This window comes from Eptatretus burgeri, chromosome 12 (assembly GCF_056783735.1).
Source record: "Eptatretus burgeri isolate ZD-2024b chromosome 12, Ebu_testis_v1, whole genome shotgun sequence".
In the NCBI taxonomy this organism is placed as follows: domain Eukaryota; kingdom Metazoa; phylum Chordata; class Myxini; order Myxiniformes; family Myxinidae; genus Eptatretus; species Eptatretus burgeri.
Window position 1 is genome coordinate 32,250,637 of NC_140972.1, and position 18,448 is coordinate 32,269,084.

At 47.4% G+C, this 18,448-nt stretch overlaps 1 protein-coding gene across 2 annotated transcripts in view; it reads left to right on the forward strand.

Annotated features, from left to right (window-relative positions):
- The window catches only part of LOC147015364 (zinc finger protein basonuclin-2-like), a 326,203-nt gene that overhangs the window by 195,151 nt on the left and 112,604 nt on the right, over positions 1-18,448 (forward strand). Inside the window, exon 1 of one of the 2 annotated variants that reach the window (XM_085850041.1) lies at positions 16,618-17,537. The exons of the other annotated variant lie outside the window; for it this stretch is intronic. Within the exon in view, the coding sequence (XP_085706167.1) occupies positions 17,517-17,537 (21 nt within the window). The 5' untranslated portion in view covers positions 16,618-17,516. Of the gene's footprint in view, positions 1-16,617; positions 17,538-18,448 lie in introns of those variants that run through there. 2 annotated transcript variants of the gene reach the window in all.

The window sequence follows — 18,448 nt, forward strand, 5'->3', positions numbered from 1 at the left end:
CTTAAGCTAACAACTGAAAGGGAAAAAGAACTTACCGCTCCAAACACCACATGGGCTTTTAAAATGGCATTAGACTTTGTCATCATTTTTGGTTAATCTAAATATACTCACAAGGTTAAACTAAACATCGGTCTCGTTCTTGGGGTTTGTTTTGTGCTTTCCGCTTGCATTTCCTCATATTGATTATCATTATCTGGCTGCGATAGTAGGACTTCGCTGTGACCATCCGCCAGGTGGCTTGTTCGTCCAAGGGTCCTACACATGATGTGCCAGAAGGTACTGCCGACACCGTGTTTTTGTGTGAATACATATATATATATATATATATATATATATATATATATATATATATATATATATATATATATATATATATATATATATATATATACTGTACATAATGCATCCCATTTTAGCCCAACGGCCTCTTTTGACCCTCATACCCCATCCGGTTCAAACATCATTCCTGTTGTCTTGCTCCCTCCATGCATGATTGGATTGACCTTCAGACACAACTGAAGTTAACCAGGCTAGATAGTTTAATGCTGAGAGCATCCTCTTGTCGTCTGTGAGGTCAGTGGTTCAAACCCTGGCCAAGTCATACCAAAGACTCTTAAAATGGTACATGCTGTTTTCTTGCTTGACGCCCAGCATTTAAAAGCATAAGAGCACGGACAATCCCCATAAGTTGGCATCAATGGGGAGGAGGAAATTCTTCCTCAATAAATACCCTGCTGAGAAGGGGAGGGGGTGGGTTGCATTGTTGTAACGTCGCTAGTACCCAGAGTGCCCTGGAAAGTGACGACACCTCTCCCAAGCTCAGTGGCTGTGTATGTCTCATCTAACAGTCCTGTGTTGTGTCTTGTGTATCTGTCTGTATGTCCATCTTTGTAAGATGTGTATGTGGCAGCTCCCCAACAAGCCTTAGATCCTGTTAAAAAAGAAAAAAAGAAAAAAGGTTGTGGACCCACTGTCTGGAGTGGTTCTCGGCTAGAAAGGGTTGAAACCTCGATTTTGGATGGTGCCCAGCTGATTATTTCAATTGTCATTGAATCAGGCCTCATCAAGCTGAAGGAGATGTGTATATATATATATATATATATATATATATATATATATATATATATATATATATATTTTTTTTTTCTCTATTTATTTTCAAACGTTTGTGCGTTTGTTTGTACGTTGTTTTCTTTCATGACAACCGTAGCACTTCGAGACTCCAAGTTTTGGATGTAGGTACTTCAGAATCTGTGCATGGTTTTTAAGCCTCCCCAAAAAAGTCCCCCCCCCCTGCCCACAAGGAAATTATCTCTATGTCGATCTGAAAATCAAAGGAAAAGAAAAGGGCAATCAGAGATTGCAGACCCAAGCCAGGACTTGTTTTGTGTGCTGGTGTGTAACGTAGTTAATAAGAGACATAATTAGAACTGGCACTTTAGAACTGCTGTCAGTGATGACGGGTTCAGCCATTTCAGAGAAGATTTTTTTTTCAGGTTTAAAAAAAAACCAAACAATTTGGCTGCCAAATTACGTGACCGATGATGTCATGAAAACATTTTTATGGACCGTTTTATCCTTAGATAACCCTCAAAATTTTTCATACTCATCGGATGTAGCGTTCTACATATACGATTATGACATCATAATGAAGGCACCTCTGACGTCTTAAAAATCACTCGTTCTCCATGAGGATTACTTGCAATGTGCCAAGTTTCAGTTTTTTTCCTTGGTGTGGTTTCAGAGATAGAGGTCCAAAGTTTTTTTTTCATTTTTCCAACATGGCTGCCACACCACGTGACATATGACGTCATAATTATCATTAAAACATTCTACATGAGTCGTCGCACCAATGGTGAACATTTTGTCTCCATCGGACAAGCGGTTGCAGAGAAAAACACAAAAGTTCTGTGCAGACAAACAAATGAAAAATCACTCATAGAATGACAACTCGGTGAAACGGATTGGCACTCCGGAGAGAACATGCCTCTACCAGGCTGAATAGTTTACATTTTGTATGCCACTGATGGGTCGGATCTGATTCCGGACCTTCAACAAAATCGAATCCGCTTGTTCATGTCACCTAACCAACTCTTCCACCTCGTTTTGTCACAAGTCGTCCACAACTTTTAGAGATAACATGCTATACATTCTCGTATCCAGATCTGGATTCGCATTTTCACCAAAATTGAATCAATTCTTCCTCGTGGCACTCCCAACCTCTCCACCTAGTTTTGTGTGAATCCGTCCATAACTTTTAGAGATATTGTGCTATATATCGTTTTTGGCGTTATCACTCAATGGTGAAGAATCACTTTTAAAAATTTCAGATCTGGATCTGGATTTGGATCTTCACCAAAAGTTAGCATTGCCATCCTTGGCTGGTCACCTAAATACAAAAAAATTCAAAACGATTGCTTAAAAACTACTACTAAAAATCGTGTGACAAACAGACAAGCAAGAAGAAGACGTCATGAAGAGCACGATACTTGCAAAATTCAAGAAATTTGACCTCAAAAATAATTGGGGTTGAATTCAATGACCAAATATGCAAATCCTCTTCAAATTTCAAGTTAATTGTATTAAAATGGACAATTTTAGAAATCCGGCCTATGTTGACCTTTTGGCCAATGTGGGCTTCCAAAATAATTGGCTAGTTGAATTTAATGACCTGAAATATAAATCTTCTTAAAATTTCAAGTCTTCGGATGAAAATTGAGGAATTTAGACATCTCACCATAGTTGTCGATCTTTGGCCGATGTTGACCTTTCGACCTCAAAAACAATAGGCTTCTTGCTTATGACAAACTCTACCATGTGGTGAAGTTTTGTGAAGATCGGTTTAAATTTGTGACCTGTAGGCGACAAACAGACAGACGGACAGAATAACAAAATCGACTGACCAATATGCTTGAAAAAATCTTCGAATTTGCAAGGAACAAACAGACAAACGCTACAGACCAACATATAATTGGCAAAAATTAATTTTCTAATTTATTCAAGTAACAAATGGACCCAAATGCATTCATTACCCTGTCCTTCGGTGAGGTTATAACGGCTCGGCCAACCTCCACCAGATTTTGCATGTTCTGGGGGTACCCAGGTTCAGGTCATGGGAACAATCCACTCTCACTCCCACCCCCCACCACAAGTCAATAATCTGTATGTATGTGTGTTTGTACATCTGAAGAGCGAGAAACTGACCTCGAATAGTGAGATGAGGCTATTTGGCCCATCATTGCCGTGGTACACTCTCAGGTTAATTTTGTTATGGCTTTAAACATCAATCTTCTTGATATTTTTATTCGACTGAAGTTCAAATTAACCGATTTTGGTCGATTGACCCAGCTGGGGGAGGGTACCTTTGGCTCGATGTGAAAATAAAAACTAACTAACTCGGGATTCTAGCTCATGGTGTGCATTGAAATCTTATGAATTGGTTTGTGCATTTATACATTACTCTTTCACAGCCAAACCGTAGCACCTAAAGGCCCAAAATTTTGGATGTAGGTACTTCAGAATCTGGGTATGGTTTTACGCTTCCACATGTTGGCCTTGATGTCCATTTTGAGGCCGCCAAAGGCCACTATAAAGTGTATATTGGGATGTGTTCAGGTAATGTTGCCGTCGGCCCACAATCAAAAGTTAGGTAACCAGCATGAGGCCAATAACTACATCACTTTTCAATGTCCAACTCATCCCGAAACTCCTGGTGCTGCTGGCAAAAGCTCACCCAGTCAGGCAGCGCCAGGTAATCTCTCCAGTGTGTGTGGATATATATATATATATATATATATATATATATATATATATATATATATATATATATATATATATATATATGTATGTATGAATGTGTGTGGATATGTCTCAATGTATATATGTATATTTGTGTATATTGTTACGGATCTGGAAACCATTTGCATTCAACATACTAACTCGTGCTCCTTTGCCCAAGAGATGAGGATGTTCGCTACATCCTGTCCGGGGATCGGGTACTCGTGCAAAGGCTAGGTAGGCCTTGCATCGCCAGGGCGGCGGTTTGCAACTCGCCCGTCCCTTCCATTCGGGCGATACATGGGATCGTAACGTCGCCCCATTCCAAAAGTTGTTCCCGTTCCATAGATGTTCCAAAAGTCAGTTATGTCATTAAGTATGTGTGTAGTCAGATCCCTTTCCTTTTGTCTATTGGGAGAATCAAAGGCATGCATTGCGATTTCTTTTTAGTTCGGTTATTAAATCTTTACATCCAATGAACAACCAACAACCATTCCATTCCCCATCACGATCCACTACCCACCCGCTGTCTACAAGCACTCTGACTTGCCAAGGCAGGGTCTTGCAGCCGTTCTTTGTCGCTTCCACCAACGTTCCTTCCACAAACGTTGTAACTCTTGCATGACGGCCTGTGCAAGATTGATATTGTTACTCGTCAAATATGAACCCACGTGGAAGACTGGCTGGGGTTTCCCGGCAGGGGCCGTTGCAGTGTTGATACTGTTACTCGTCGAGTATGGGCCCGCATGGAACAGTGGCTGGGGTTTCCCGGCAGGGGCCGTTGCAGCGTTGATACTGTTATTCGTCGAGTGTAGGCCCGAGTGGAAGAGTGGCTGGGGTTTCCCGGCAGGGGCCAAGGCCCCACCCCGGAAAGGTGAGCCGTAAGACCTGTCCAATCAGAGGCGGACAGCGAGGTGTGTTCAGCAAGGCCCCTCCCCGCTGGGGGAGGTCCATAAATTCCTGAGCACTCTCTGAGGCAGAGGGTTTTTTTTGAGGTCTTGGAGGGTCTTTTTGAGGTCTTGGAGAGTCTTTTTAGGGGTCTTGGGGAGTTTTTTTAAAAGTTCTTTTGAAGAGTTTTTGGTGGGTGTCGAGGCGGCGAACGTGTCTCTGCTGGCCCTCTACAAGGAAGGAAAGAGCGACCACGACCCCCCTCCGTGGATCCCGGCCATTCACCACCCGAGCTCCACCACAAACCTCGAGTCCCACACGTGCGACTGGGGACCAAACCAGCGACCATTGTCTGGTGTCGCATTGCGGAGCACGCCCTTCCTCCGACGGTCAGGTACACCACTGAACTCTGGCCCCCAGCTTGTCCCTCTCCACGGCTGCAAGGGTCCAATCAAGACTCTGGGTTTCTTTTCATTTTGTGTGTGTGTCTACGTGTGGGCCTGTCTTTAAGTAGAACTGATTAAGTGTTTTTGGATCATGGTAAATACTTCTTGCATATTCGCGTTAAGTCTTGCTTTGTGTCTTCATTTACTGTAAATAAAACTTGTTAGAAATGCCCCCAGTTCGTTTCCGTCCCTTCTTTACATTGGTCCAGCATGGTTCAGATCTGAGTTTAGCCGGGTGTTTATACCCGATAATGCGTTCATTCCAGCCAGCACGGCTTTGGCAGTTTCCGCTTGGCTCCACCTGAACCGGAGTTGGTAGTCGGTAGTTGGAACTCTACCGCAGTCGGTGGAGTGACCCGGTTCGAGCAAGACGTGCTGAGGGCGTGGTTTCCCTGGTAGTTGAAATCGTGTAGTTAATTAGGTAAATTGGTTATGGACAAATAGACCCTACGCTACGCAGTTGAAATATTGGCGACCATGGTCGGTTAAACGACCCTCCGAATCGCGGAGTTATCCGAGCGACGACCTACAATTCCAGGGAGTTTGGTGGGAGACGACGCAAACCTCCCCCACCTAGTGGTCGTTCTCGCCACCGACCCCTGGCCCGCAACGATATATATATATATATATATATATTAGCTGAAGTACCCGGTAATACCCGGGAAATTTGCCATATTTTCCTCATGCGAGTTAGACTGAGGCATTAGTTGTATGGAGAAAATTCGGAAGGCTTCTTTTATTCCTCAGATTTATGGAAGGAAGTCTTTATGCTGCCGTAATCCTCAGAGAGGTCATAGTTGAAGGTGGCCTTGAGCCACTCAATATTTCTAGCAGCAGTGGCAACTGTCCTTGATGTCCTGCTAAAACCCGGACCAAGAAAGCTGGAACATGAGTTTTCTGCTTTGCTCGCCCGTCGGTGTGACGCTCTATTTGCAGTTAGGCGTCTCTGTCTCTGTCTCTGTCTGTCTCTGTCTGTCTCTGTCTGTCTCTGTCTGTCTCTGTCTGTCTCTGTCTGTCTCTGTCTGTCTCTGTCTGTCTCTGTCTGTCTCTGTCTGTCTCTGTCTCTCTCTGTCTGTCTGTCTGTCTGTCTCTCTCTCTCTCTCTCTCTCTCTCTCTCTCTCTCTCTCTCTCTCTCTCTCTCTCTCTCTCTCTCTCTCTCTCTCTCTCTCTCTCTCTCCAGCGGACTCTGCTTGCCTGGCTCTTTCATGAGCAGATCTTTCAGCAGTTAGCTGTTGCCGTGCGCGTGCAGTTCGAGAATTCAAATAACAGAAGGAGAATGTGTATGTTTAAAAAGTCAACGAATACGAACATTTTGTATTTCAAAAAACCCTAGCGTTTTTATCCATGAAGCCTTTTGTTATGATTAATACGCCAGCGGACGATTCGAAAGCCATTTTTTTTTAATGGAAAATATTTAAAATATATATATATATATATATATATATATTTTCATTTTTATGGAAAGCCACTTAGCGCATCCTGGAGCTGAATGTTAGGTCTATATGTGTGTAAAGTTTCATCAAGATCGGTTCACTGGTCTAGGAGCTTATTGGTTACAAACAGACAGACAGACAGACAAACAGACAGAAGGATTGCCATTTATATAGTTGATAGTTGATATATATATATATATATATATATATATATATATATATATATATATATATATATATATATATATATATATATATATATATATATATATATATATATATATATATATATATATATATATATATATCAGTTGGCTTTGCTTGCACATTGTGTAAGCATATGAACCATGCTTCCCAATTGTCTCGGGTCACTCAGCTGCATTTGATTTTTTTATTTATTTATATTTTCGTTTTTGGATGCTTTCACACTGTTCTGTGATTTTTTTATCCTCGCTGAAGGAGAGAGTATTGCATTTGGGTCGGTTTGTCTGTCTGTTTGTTCCTTGCAAAGTCGAAGATTTTTCAAGGAAATTGGTCAGTTGATTTTGTTCTGTCTGTCTGTCTGTCTTTGTTTATCTCCAACAGGTCACAATTTTAAACCGATCTTCACGAAACTTCACCACATGGTAGAGTTTGGTGTCAGCAAGAAGCCTCTTGTTTTTGAGGTCAAAATGTCAACATAGGCCAAAGGTAAACAAACTTATCAAATTTCTAAAATCCTCAATTTTCATCTAATTGACTTGAAATTTGAAGAGGATTTATATTTCCAGTCACTGAATTCAACTCGCAATTCTTTTTGAGGTCAAATTTGTTTCATGGATTTTACAAGTATCGTGCTCTGCACAACGTCTTCTTGTCGTTTGTTTGTTTGTCTGCACAGAACTTTCGTGTTTTTCTCTGCAAATGCTTATCGAATTTAGACTAAATTTTCACCATAAGAGTGGCTACTTATGTGGAATGTTTTAATGATAATTATGACGTCATAGGTCAGGTGGTGTGGCAGTCATGTAAAACCCGAAAAACTTTGGACCTCTGTATCTCTGAAATCGCACCAAGGAAAAAATTGAAACTTGGCACATGGCAAGTACTCCTCATGGGGAAGGTGATTTCTTATGATGTTATAGGTGCTTTCGTTATGACGTCATAATTGCATATGGAGAATGCAATGACAGCCTGGCCAACCTTTCCTTATCAACCATTTAATTGGATTGCTTGCCTGAGTGCTTAAGCCACTTGCGGAGTGCCCATTGTCAAAAGTGCGACATCATCCTGAGCAAATAGTTCAATCTCTGTGGACGCTTTTCCCACGCCACGTCATTCAGAGCAGTGGTTCGTGCTCCGTCACCCTGAGCGAGTGGTTCGTGCTCCGTCACCTTGAGCGAGTGGTTCTCTGAAATAACACCATATTTTTGAGGCATTTGCCGCATTAACGTGTTTTGTAAATTACCGAGCCAAAGTTTATTTTTTTTTTCCCACCCGTCCACACGCACATATTTATAAAAAAAATAATGCTTCTGAACCTATCCCTGAAATGTCTATAAAATTCAACGTTGTTTTTCGGTGAAAGCTACTCAAGGTTTCTGGGTTGTATATAGTAAGTACTGCAGTTGATAATCACACTGACTCCAATCTGCCGATTCCTGAAAAATTGCCGTGTGTGTGTGTGTGTGTGTGTGTGTGTGTGTGTGTGTGTGTGTGTGTGTGTGTGTGTGTGTGTGTGTGTGTTGTTCATTAAGCATAACATTATTTCTGCTAACTCCCATTTCCCTATCTGTCTCTCTCTCTCTCTCTCCCAGCCTTGATCTACAACCTTCCAATACAATGCAGTACCTTCCCTCACATATGTCACCTCTCACTCTCCCCTCTGTCTCTCTCTGTCTCTGTCTCTGTCTTTGGATGCCTGTGACAACAATATCCCAAGCATGTTACAAGTGCAGCCTGTGCTGTAGTGTGGCAAGAGGAAGCCATTATTCAAAGCCCACCTTGAGTCCTGTTTGAGGGTTGCAAAAAAAACACTTTGGAGGTTCTGAAGCCATGTGGCAAAACATTTTGTGGTCTGACCAAACCAAGATGGAACTTTTTGGCCTAAATACAAAACATTACATTTGCCGCAAACATAACAGAGCACATCACCCAAAGAACACCATCCATACTGTGAAGCATGGTGGTGGCAGCATCATGATATGGGGATGTTTCTCATAAGCAGGGATTGGGGCACTTGTCAGGATAGAAGGGAAAATGGATGCAGCAAAATACAGAAAAATCCTAGAGAAAAGCCTGCTGCCCTCTACAAGAAAGCCGAAATTGGGCCGGAAGTTCACCTTTCAGCATGACAATGACCAAAAGCACACAGACAAAGCTGCACTCGAGTGGCTAAGGAACAAAAAGATGAAAGTCCTTGAGTGGTCCAGTCAGAAATCGAAGTCCAACCGAAAAATCTGTGGCATGACTTGAAGATTGCTGTCCATCAACGCTCTCCACGCAACTTGACTGAGGTTGAACAGTTTTGTACAGAAGAATGGGGAAATATTTCCCAATCAAGGAGTGCAAGGTTGGTGGAGACCTATCCCAACAGACTCACAACTCTAATTTCTGTAAATGGTGCTTCCACCAAGTATTAACTCAGGGGAGTGGAAACTTATCAAACCAAGATATTCCATTTTTCTATTTTTAATTAATTTTCTGAAATTTGTCGAATTTGTTTTTCATTTGTAAGTTTGGGTTACGATGTGTAAATAAATATGGAAAAAAGTCTGGTTTAATGAAATTTAATTACAGGCTATAAGGCAACAAAAGGTGAAAATTTTGAAAGGGGGTGTCGACTCTCTATAGGCCTGCGTATATCATGGCCACGATTATAGCGATGGCTCGGGGGGGGGGGGGCACGATGGTCGTCCCATGGATGTCCAATTCAACCCTGGTAATGCCAACATGTTCTTGACAATGCTCACCATGTCACAAAGCTAAGGAAGGACGAAGATATGACAAAGCCATAAATTACATGATTATTTTTGAGGTTATACGAGTCAAAGTGCACGAAACTTTGCAAATCCACCTCCCGGAGCATCAGTACCATTGATTACCTTTGGACAATCTCACGAGTTCCTGGGGCACCGAGGCGGCAGGATGAGTGGCCATTTAGAGCAATTATTTTTTTTTGTGGGAGGGGGAGGGGCGGAATGTGGAGGGGGTCTATAAACTCACGCACCACTGAACAACCGAGAGCGCATATAAACCTGTGCAAATGTCACGGCAGGTAACTCCCCACCCTACTCCCCCCCAAGTGCGGATGTTCAGTCCGACTTCATGATCCGCTGCTGTGCACCGTGCGGGGTCACGTGATCAGGCGATGTTACGCCGGCGCGTTTCGAAGCAATTAATGTAAATACATTTGGCGCCATAATTTGCGTAAAATAATTCGCCTGACCCTTGAGATTCCCCGGAGGAGGTAATCGTAATGAGCTTTGATTCATTAACTAACATTTCATCACTCTGTGTGTGTATTATTGCCGCCGTCCCATCAAGATAAATATTTATATAATTCCGCGACGTGGGTTTTTTTTTTTTTTTTGCTTCCAGTTTCAATTTCACTTCGTGAAACCTGTTTGTTTCGTGGCCGTTTTTTTTTTTCTTTACCGTGATCACTTCGCGCACCGAGCACGTGCTCTGATCATGACGTTTGGCACGACAATTAAATAATTAATGGCGATATCGATTGATTTTGGAACTTCATTTGAATAAGCTGAAGTTTCTTGGGGTTTGTTGTTGTTGTTGTTGTTGTTGTTGTTGTTGTTGTTGTTGTTGTTGTTGTTGTTAACGATGTCGAGGCTCGTGGGAGGAGTTGGACCAAAGTTTGTTTGGGATTTAAAAGTTTGAGTCATTGGGACACTGCACGTGTTGTTGCCCCCAGCGGGTGGTGGTAGTGGTGGTGATTGATTCATTGGAGAGTAACACTTTTTTTTTACCCGCCAAAACTTCGGACGCTCGTACAGAAAGTATCTGTTACATCGTAACAAATTGCCGTCGAAACGAAAGGCTTCCCATCACGCCAGGAAGCTTCCCAAACGATATATCGAGATTGTTTTATCCGATATATACGATACGGGAACTGATTCCGCCAACATTACAATCTCTCTGTCTCTGTGTCTCTGTGTCTCTGTCTCTGTCTCTGTCTCTGTCTCTGTCTCTGTCTCTGTCTCTGTCTCTGTCTCTGTCTCTGTCTCTGTCTCTGTCTCTGTCTCTGTCTCTGTCTCTGTCTCTGTCTCTGTCTCTGTCTCTGTCTCTCTCTCTCTCTCTCCGTCATAGGGGGGGTCATTGACTCACTAACGACGTTAACTTCGTGTGCAGGTTAAGAGTGCTCGGATCGTTCGAGTAATTAACCTTCACGGTGCTTGACGACCACCGAGGCTTACGGGGTCGGGTCGGGTGTTCTTCGAAAATAATATGGCCAACATTATGACGTCACTCCAAAGTTTCCATCGGTTTGTTTGTCGGTGGAAGTTGTTTCCGGACGGGTGTGATGCGCGTGGAACATCAATTGGACGAATCTGATTTCGGATTAAAATTTAACAAACGCCATTAATTCGGAAACAAAAGCGAAATTAATAATTTTTATGCATTCTTCGTCGAAACGAACTCGAGTTTCTTCATTCTTCACGCAGTGGGACCGCGTCCTGTTTAATAAGAGGAGGAATTGCGCGTGAGATGGGGATGGGGGGGGGGGGACAGGGCATCGAGGCTGCCAAGGTGATCTCATTCCACCGGGCAGATTAATCTAATTTGTGATGATAACATCGCTGGTTGGGACGAGCGGAGTTGAGTGCAAACCGTTGGTAACGAACGAGCCGTGCCAAGATGGTGACCGTAACACCTGGATATCATCATGTCGGGGATCCGCTCGACAACTCATCACTGCCTGAAGTTACAATTCGTAACCGATTTTTGGGTTTTCAATGTCGATATTGATACCCTGCAGGACCGTATTGGCGTACGGCGACACTTCCACCGTGACCCTTTACCTGTACCTGTATGCCATCTTCAGGGTATGGTCGTGGACCCCGTGACCCTTTACCTGTACCTGTATGCCATCTTCAGGGTATGGTCGTGGACCCCGTGACCCTTTACCTATACCTGTATGCCATCTTCAGGGTATAGCTCGTGAACCCCGTGACCCTGTACCTGTACCTGTCTGCCATCTTCAGGGTATGGCTCGTGGACCCCGTGACCCTTTACCTGTACCTGTATGCCATCTTCAGGGTATAGCTCGTGAACCCCGTGACCCTGTACCTGTACCTGTCTGCCATCTTCAGGGTATGGCTCGTGGACCCCGTGACCCTTTACCTGTACCTGTATGCCATCTTCAGGGTATAGCTCGTGAACCCCGTGACCCTGTACCTGTACCTGTCTGCCATCTTCAGGGTATGGCTCGTGGACCCCGTGACCCTTTACCTGTACCTGTATGCCATCTTCAGGGTATAGCTCGTGAACCCCGTGACCCTGTACCTGTACCTGTATGCCATCTTCAGGGTATAGCTCGTGAACCCCGTGACCCTGTACCTGTACCTGTCTGCCATCTTCAGGGTATGGCTCGTGGACCCCGTGACCCTTTACCTGTACCTGTATGCCATCTTCAGTGTATAGCTCGTGAACCCCGTAACCCTTTACCTGTACTTGTATGCCATCTTCAGGGTATAGCCCATGGACCCCGTGACCCTTTACCTGTATGCCATCTTCAGGGTATAGCTCGTGGACCCCGTGACCCTGGACTTGTACCTGTACGTCATCTTCAGGGTGTAGCCCGTGGACCTCCTCGATCGTATATCGATGGATAGGCGAAATGATGGAGAAACCGCCCGATCATACGACCACCTGCCCGAGACCGAAACCTTTGAACATCACCCATGGTTATAGTATTTGTCATCTCGGCGTTTCACAAGTGTGCCACTAAATAGCTCAGTATACTCCCCAGCACCCCCCCCCCATCCCCCCAAACGCGGGAGTGCACCACGTAGCAGAACCTTGCTCGCCTCATCAATTTTTCATGTCGGGGAAAATTAAGATGAATGTGGCATGTAAAGGTGTTCTGCTCTTAATAATGCATCACTTGAGCCGGAGTGGTAATGGTCATATGGCAGCACTGCAGGACTCTTCCGAGGAACGGCAAATGGCCTGCGAGGCGCTGCTTGTGGGAGAGGGGAGGAGAGGAGCGATGGCTGAAAGGCCTAGGTCCCAGGAACGTCGTTTAATGTAATCCATCACCGGGATGAGACACGCGAGCTGTGACATTTCTGCAGGTGTGTCTACAAAAGGGATTTGTCTTTGTTTTAGGAACTAGCGATGAGACAATAAGTGCGAGAAATTTACTCTTGCGATGGCTGCGCCCACCTTGCTGGACGTGCAGCGCGTTGCAATGTCCGCTTCTCTGCCATGCCACGGTCTCTTCATGGTGATGGTGTGCCACTCCAGGGGTCTACCCGGATATCGTTCCCCGTTAGGGTATACCATGCCAGGAGAGGGTCGGTGGGGGGTAGGACAGAGGTCTCGTTCCTGGTGATGGTATGCCCACGCTGAGATTTTTGCTGGATTTTTCATGCCTGATGAGGGTATACTATGTAGGAGAGGGTCGGGGTGGGGGACGATGGGTCGAGCTTGATCTCGCATTCCTGGTTCTGCCCTGTTCTTGTGTATAGTGGCTTGGCTGCCGGGTAGCTGTCATTTCTTGGAAGCGCGGCTGTGCCGCTGATGCTGTGCCCTTCCACCAGTACGCTGGTACTCATTTCGCCGACCTCTGAAGGATGACAGGCTGAAACAACCCCACCTGGTGTTAATTCAGCAGCCAACGGGGCTCCAACTCAGCACCCTAAGATCTTCAGCCAGTCAGTCACCCTATGCACGAAGCCAACAACAGGCTTACATTCCTGGTGATGGGATGGCATGCCAGGGGTCTCTGCCGGTGACAGTTTGTGAAGTCTTTACCCGCTGGAGTGTTACTGTGTCAGGGGTCTTCATTTGGCGTTGTGTGTTAGGGTCTATTTTGGTGTTGGTCTGTTACGCCTCCATATAGGTTCTTTGCCCCTTTGCCATTTCTTCTTCTAAAGTGTTTCCGCTAAGGATGAGTGTGCTATTCCGGTGGTCTTTGTTCTATTGTGGTAATGTCAGAAGACCGTAGGTCCCCACCATGCATCATTTTGCCATGCCAAGGGTCTCTGCCCTGTGGAAGTTTGATGTGTCAGGGTTTTTTCCCTCGTGGGGGGTTTCCTCTCAAAGTTACTGTGGACTGTGCCAGGGTCTCTGCAAATGTAATATCAGGCTCCTCAGTCTAATTTCAGTTTGTTCTGCTGAGGTCTTTGTCAGTGTCGATGTATCACGCCGAGAGTTTCTGCTTGCTGTTGTCTTATCAAGGGTCTCTCCCCCCCCCCCAACCTCCTCCTCAAGTGAGCTGACATTCTGTGTGATGGGCTTCGTGATGTGACGTGTCTGTGCTGTGCCAGCCTCATGCCTCCTGACATGACGTGCCCATGCTGTGGTGGCCTCGCACCTCCTCATGTGACGTGTCCATGCTGTGCCGACCTCGCCCTCCTTTGACGTGTCCGTGCTGTGCCAGCCTCGCCCCTCGTGATGTGACACGCCGTGCTGTGCCGGCCTCGTGATGTGCCAGCCTCGCACCTCCTGATTTGACATGTCCGTGCTGTGCCGGCCTCGCCCCTCGTGATGCGACATGTCCGTGCTGTGCCGGCCTTGTACCTCCTGATTTGACATGTCCGTGCTGTGCCGGCCTCGCACCTCGTGATTTGACATGCCGTGCTGTGCCGGCCTCGCACCTCGTGATTTGACATGTCCGTGCTGTGCCGGCCTCGCACCTCGCGATGTGACATGCCGTGCTGTGCCGGCCTCGTGCCTCATGCCTCGTGATGTGACGTGACGCAATGAGACAGGCTCGCGCTGTTTTTGCCCAAATAACAGGCTGACAGTCATGTACCGTGACAGGTCCTAAGTGTCGCTGCTAATGTGCCCATGATTCTGTCTATCGATTCCGCGCTTGTCGTACAAAATGTCAGTGGCACCATCATGCCGTGTCAATGGAGTCCACGCCGACGGCCGAGTCGACCAGCGATCAGTCTGCCTTGGACCAAGGGCGCTCCCTCCGCCTCACGGGCTCCTTCGCGCCATCCTGCCGGCGGCGCCTTGACCTTGCAGTTCTTCCGTTGCCTATATATATATATATTTTTAATCTGACGCCGCCACGTTGCAGGTTGCGCCGACGTTGTCGACCGTGCAGAGCACCGTGCCTGGACGACCTGAGACCCCATTGTGGTCGTTTTTTTCAAAAAAACAAGTTTCCAGGAGACCTGCGGAGCCGTGAACTTGGGCTTGGACAAGCGATCTCAGAGAACGACGGCGGATCTGAGCACCGAGGGTCTCTGTTTGTTGCACGTTGGCACGAAGTCCAAAACAAATAAAGCTTCTTCAGAGGCAGAGTGACGTCATGTTCGTCGGTGCACGAAGGACTCACGATCTGGGGGTTTTGTTCCTTTATTATTATTATTTCCCCTCGTGTACTCGAAATGGCCATTTTGACGCTGGAATAACAGCGGTCTAGTTTATCAGTCAACCATTGAGGAATAAAGGACATAATATTTGCACAGCTGCCAACAACGGGGGCAGAAACGTGGGCTCGGGGGTCGTGCGCCCCGCACGGCGAGACGGTGCACGGGACCCCGTGCACGAGCGCCCTTTGCTTTGTGCGGCGTGCACCTCCCGCGGAGACCCGCAGCACGGGGGAGGGCGAACGGGTGGACCGAAGGTGGTCGTGGGGGGGGTCGTCGGGGGTGTTTATGGGGAATTCTTGGGAAGGGGTTGCATCGGGAGAGTCGAGGAGGGAAATCCGTTCGGCGCGTCTCGTCCGCAGCTGGAAGATTTATGGGGGGCGCGGCGCGACCATCGCCGATCGCGCACAGCTGCCCGAAGCGTGTCGAAGTCCGCCGTTGAGATCACCCTCGGGAGGGGGGGGCGGCCCAGCTGCGATCTTGGGAGTCGGCGACCGGGGAGGTCGGCGGCTCCGAGTTCGCGCGTGTCTCGGAATGCTGCTGCCGCCGTGGAGCCGCCGCACCTCCGAACTCGCACCATTTCGCGCGGCTCCCCGAGCCGGGTTATTTATTTAATTTCGATGGGGGGGGAGGGGGAGCTCGAGGGGCTCGTTCAGCGACTCGTGTCCGAATTTTCGACCTCGACCCCCTTTAATCCCATGATTGCCGCACGCATCGATGTTATGTCATGCCTTTCAACATTGTGCTTTGGTAAGAGAAGTCGCGCGGTTACATAAAGGAGGATTAACACTCACTGAGCCTCGACTTGATTTGCACATCAACATCATGCAATAGCAGTGAGTCAGCTGAGCAGCAGCTGCAGGGAATCCTGCCCGATGGGCGACGCGCGCCCATCATTAGGAACGCGTGTTTTCGCGCCTTCGCCCTGGGCCCTCCGATCGTGCAAAGTGTCCCCCTCCCCCTCCCCCCCTTAAGTGAGTTTCACTCCCGTCGTGTCACCTGTGCCCCGAAAAGCAATATTTGCAGGTGTGGCCGCACGTCCCCCAAGTAATCGCGAGCGGTGCCCCGAACACGGTGTTTCACCGCATTAGGACGCTGTCCACGCCGACGACTCAACATTAATGACAATCCACCGTCGGAGACGATCCATCACGTGGGGTAACGGTTGATGTTTTGTCAATTAACCTTTCGCTCGTAATAGCGTTGGCAGACGTTGCTCGGGCCTCGCCCACACGCTCGCACCGGGCCCCGCGGTGTCCCCCGGCGCAGCTTGCCCGTCACGCCTCTCCTCTGGCCCAGATTATCGGCCTCTTAACGCCATTAAGTGCTCCCGTGAACCGGCCTGATGAGCTCATCAGCGCGGCCTGCGCGGCGTGAAGACGACTTGAGGGGGTGGTGGTGGTGGTGGGGGGTAACGGGGGTAACGGGGTCTTGTCAGGAAGACGCGCATCGCCGTGCGGGGTTCACGGGACACCGAGCGTCAAGTGCGATTGGCGCTGCTGGACCCATCGGTTTTTGGGGGGTGGTTAATTAAGCACCGTGTGGTTAATTAATTAATTAAACAAAGGTCCACCTGCTGATGTCCGAAGGGGGAGGGGGGGTGTCACCTATTTCTGGGGGCGACGTGAGCAAGTTTCCCGAGATGAGATGAACTGAGGATACTTTGGTGTCACCACGAAGGTGTTTTTTTTTTTTTGTTCTATTTGAACTTATTCGAGGCCGAGAGACGACATCATGACCTTCCTCGAGTTTCTCTTGCGCAGACCCCCGAAGCATGTGGCAGGCCGTAACGTGGTCATAACTTAAAAGGGAGGGAGATGGAGGGGGGAAGAGAAGAGAAGAGGAGGGAATGGGGGGAGCTAGGTGGAAGAGGAAAGGGGAAAGAAAAAAAAAAAAGAAGAGAATCCTTGCCGCTCAAGCTTGGTGTGCAACGCAGCTGAGAGGGAGTGTGTGAGTGAGTGAGTGTGTGTGAGTGAGTGGGGAGTAATTTGTGGGACCGTGAGACTCTCCTTCGTCGGCGGGAACGCGATCAAACCGACTCGGCACACGAAGCGACGATAGAACGAGAGCGAAACTTGCTGCCGTCGGTTTGAGCCCCACCAGCCCATGGCTTCTGGGGTAATCAGGCCCCCAGAGGGCGCGGAGTGCGCGGGAAGAATGGTCTATTGATCTGGAGCGGAGAGATGGAGAGGCGGCGGTCGGCACGGAGGCCAGAGTGAGTCAGAGTCCGAGTCCGAGTCAGTCAGAGCGAACGAACGAACTGTCCCTTTCTTTTTCACACGCCACAGGTCGGGGCAGTGCGCGGCCGCCTCCGGTGAGCGGGTCCACCCGATGGCCGGGCGCTGAGGCCGGGCGGCGAGGGCCGCCACCTCCTGAGGCGCTTCCTCCGGTCGGGTCTCGGACTTCGTCACGAAAACTTCTCGACCATGTCGTCGATCATCAACAGCGTGAGCTCTTCTTTTTCTTCTTCTTCTTCTTCTTCTTCGACACCCGAGCGCGCCACTTTTTTCTTGACCGGGGGTCTTCGCGCGCTTTAAGGATTGTTCGTTCACCGTCCGCGCGTCCTTTGCTTTGTTTGATGTCAATTGGGGTTCAAATTGGGGGTCGGCTCGGTTTTTGTCCCCACACCCGATGTACCTTTACCACCCTAGAGCTAGTACCCTTGGATATATATATATATATATATATATATATATATATATATATATATATATATATATATATATATTATATCTTCGTCGCCCCGACACGTTGTCCGACAATGTCCGTGTGTATCGAAAGCTTCGTGTGTCCGTTCCGGTGACCTCGTGGACACGTGATCCACCTTCCTCCACACCAGGTAACTCGATGAGCCGAGAAGGCGTTCGCCCTTCCCCGTCCTGGGGCCCATCGTTGGTAACTTTTAAACTCGAGTCCGCTCCAGTTGGTTGGTATTTCCGCTCGGGAAAGTTTGTTCTTCCATTCGCCGGTTCGCTTCCGCGATCATGCGGTTAAAGCGGTTCGATCCTTGCAGTTCGGCGTTTAACCACGTGAAACGAGCTCTGAAAACCGCTGCGATTTGCAGGAAAAACGCGTCGCAAAGTGATGGCGTTTTAATTTACCGTGAGGATGTCTCTGGTTAGATTCTCGTGTCGCTGTCTGGGTGAGTGGTATTGTGTTAAACCACAAACCACGCCGTTTTACAACCACAAACCACGCCATTTTACAACCACAAACCACGCCGTTTTACAACCACAAACCACGCCGTTTTACAACCACAAACCACGCCGTTTTACAACCACAAACCACGCCGTTTTACAACCACAAACCACGCCGTTTTACAACCACAAACCACGCCGTTTTACAACCACAAACCACG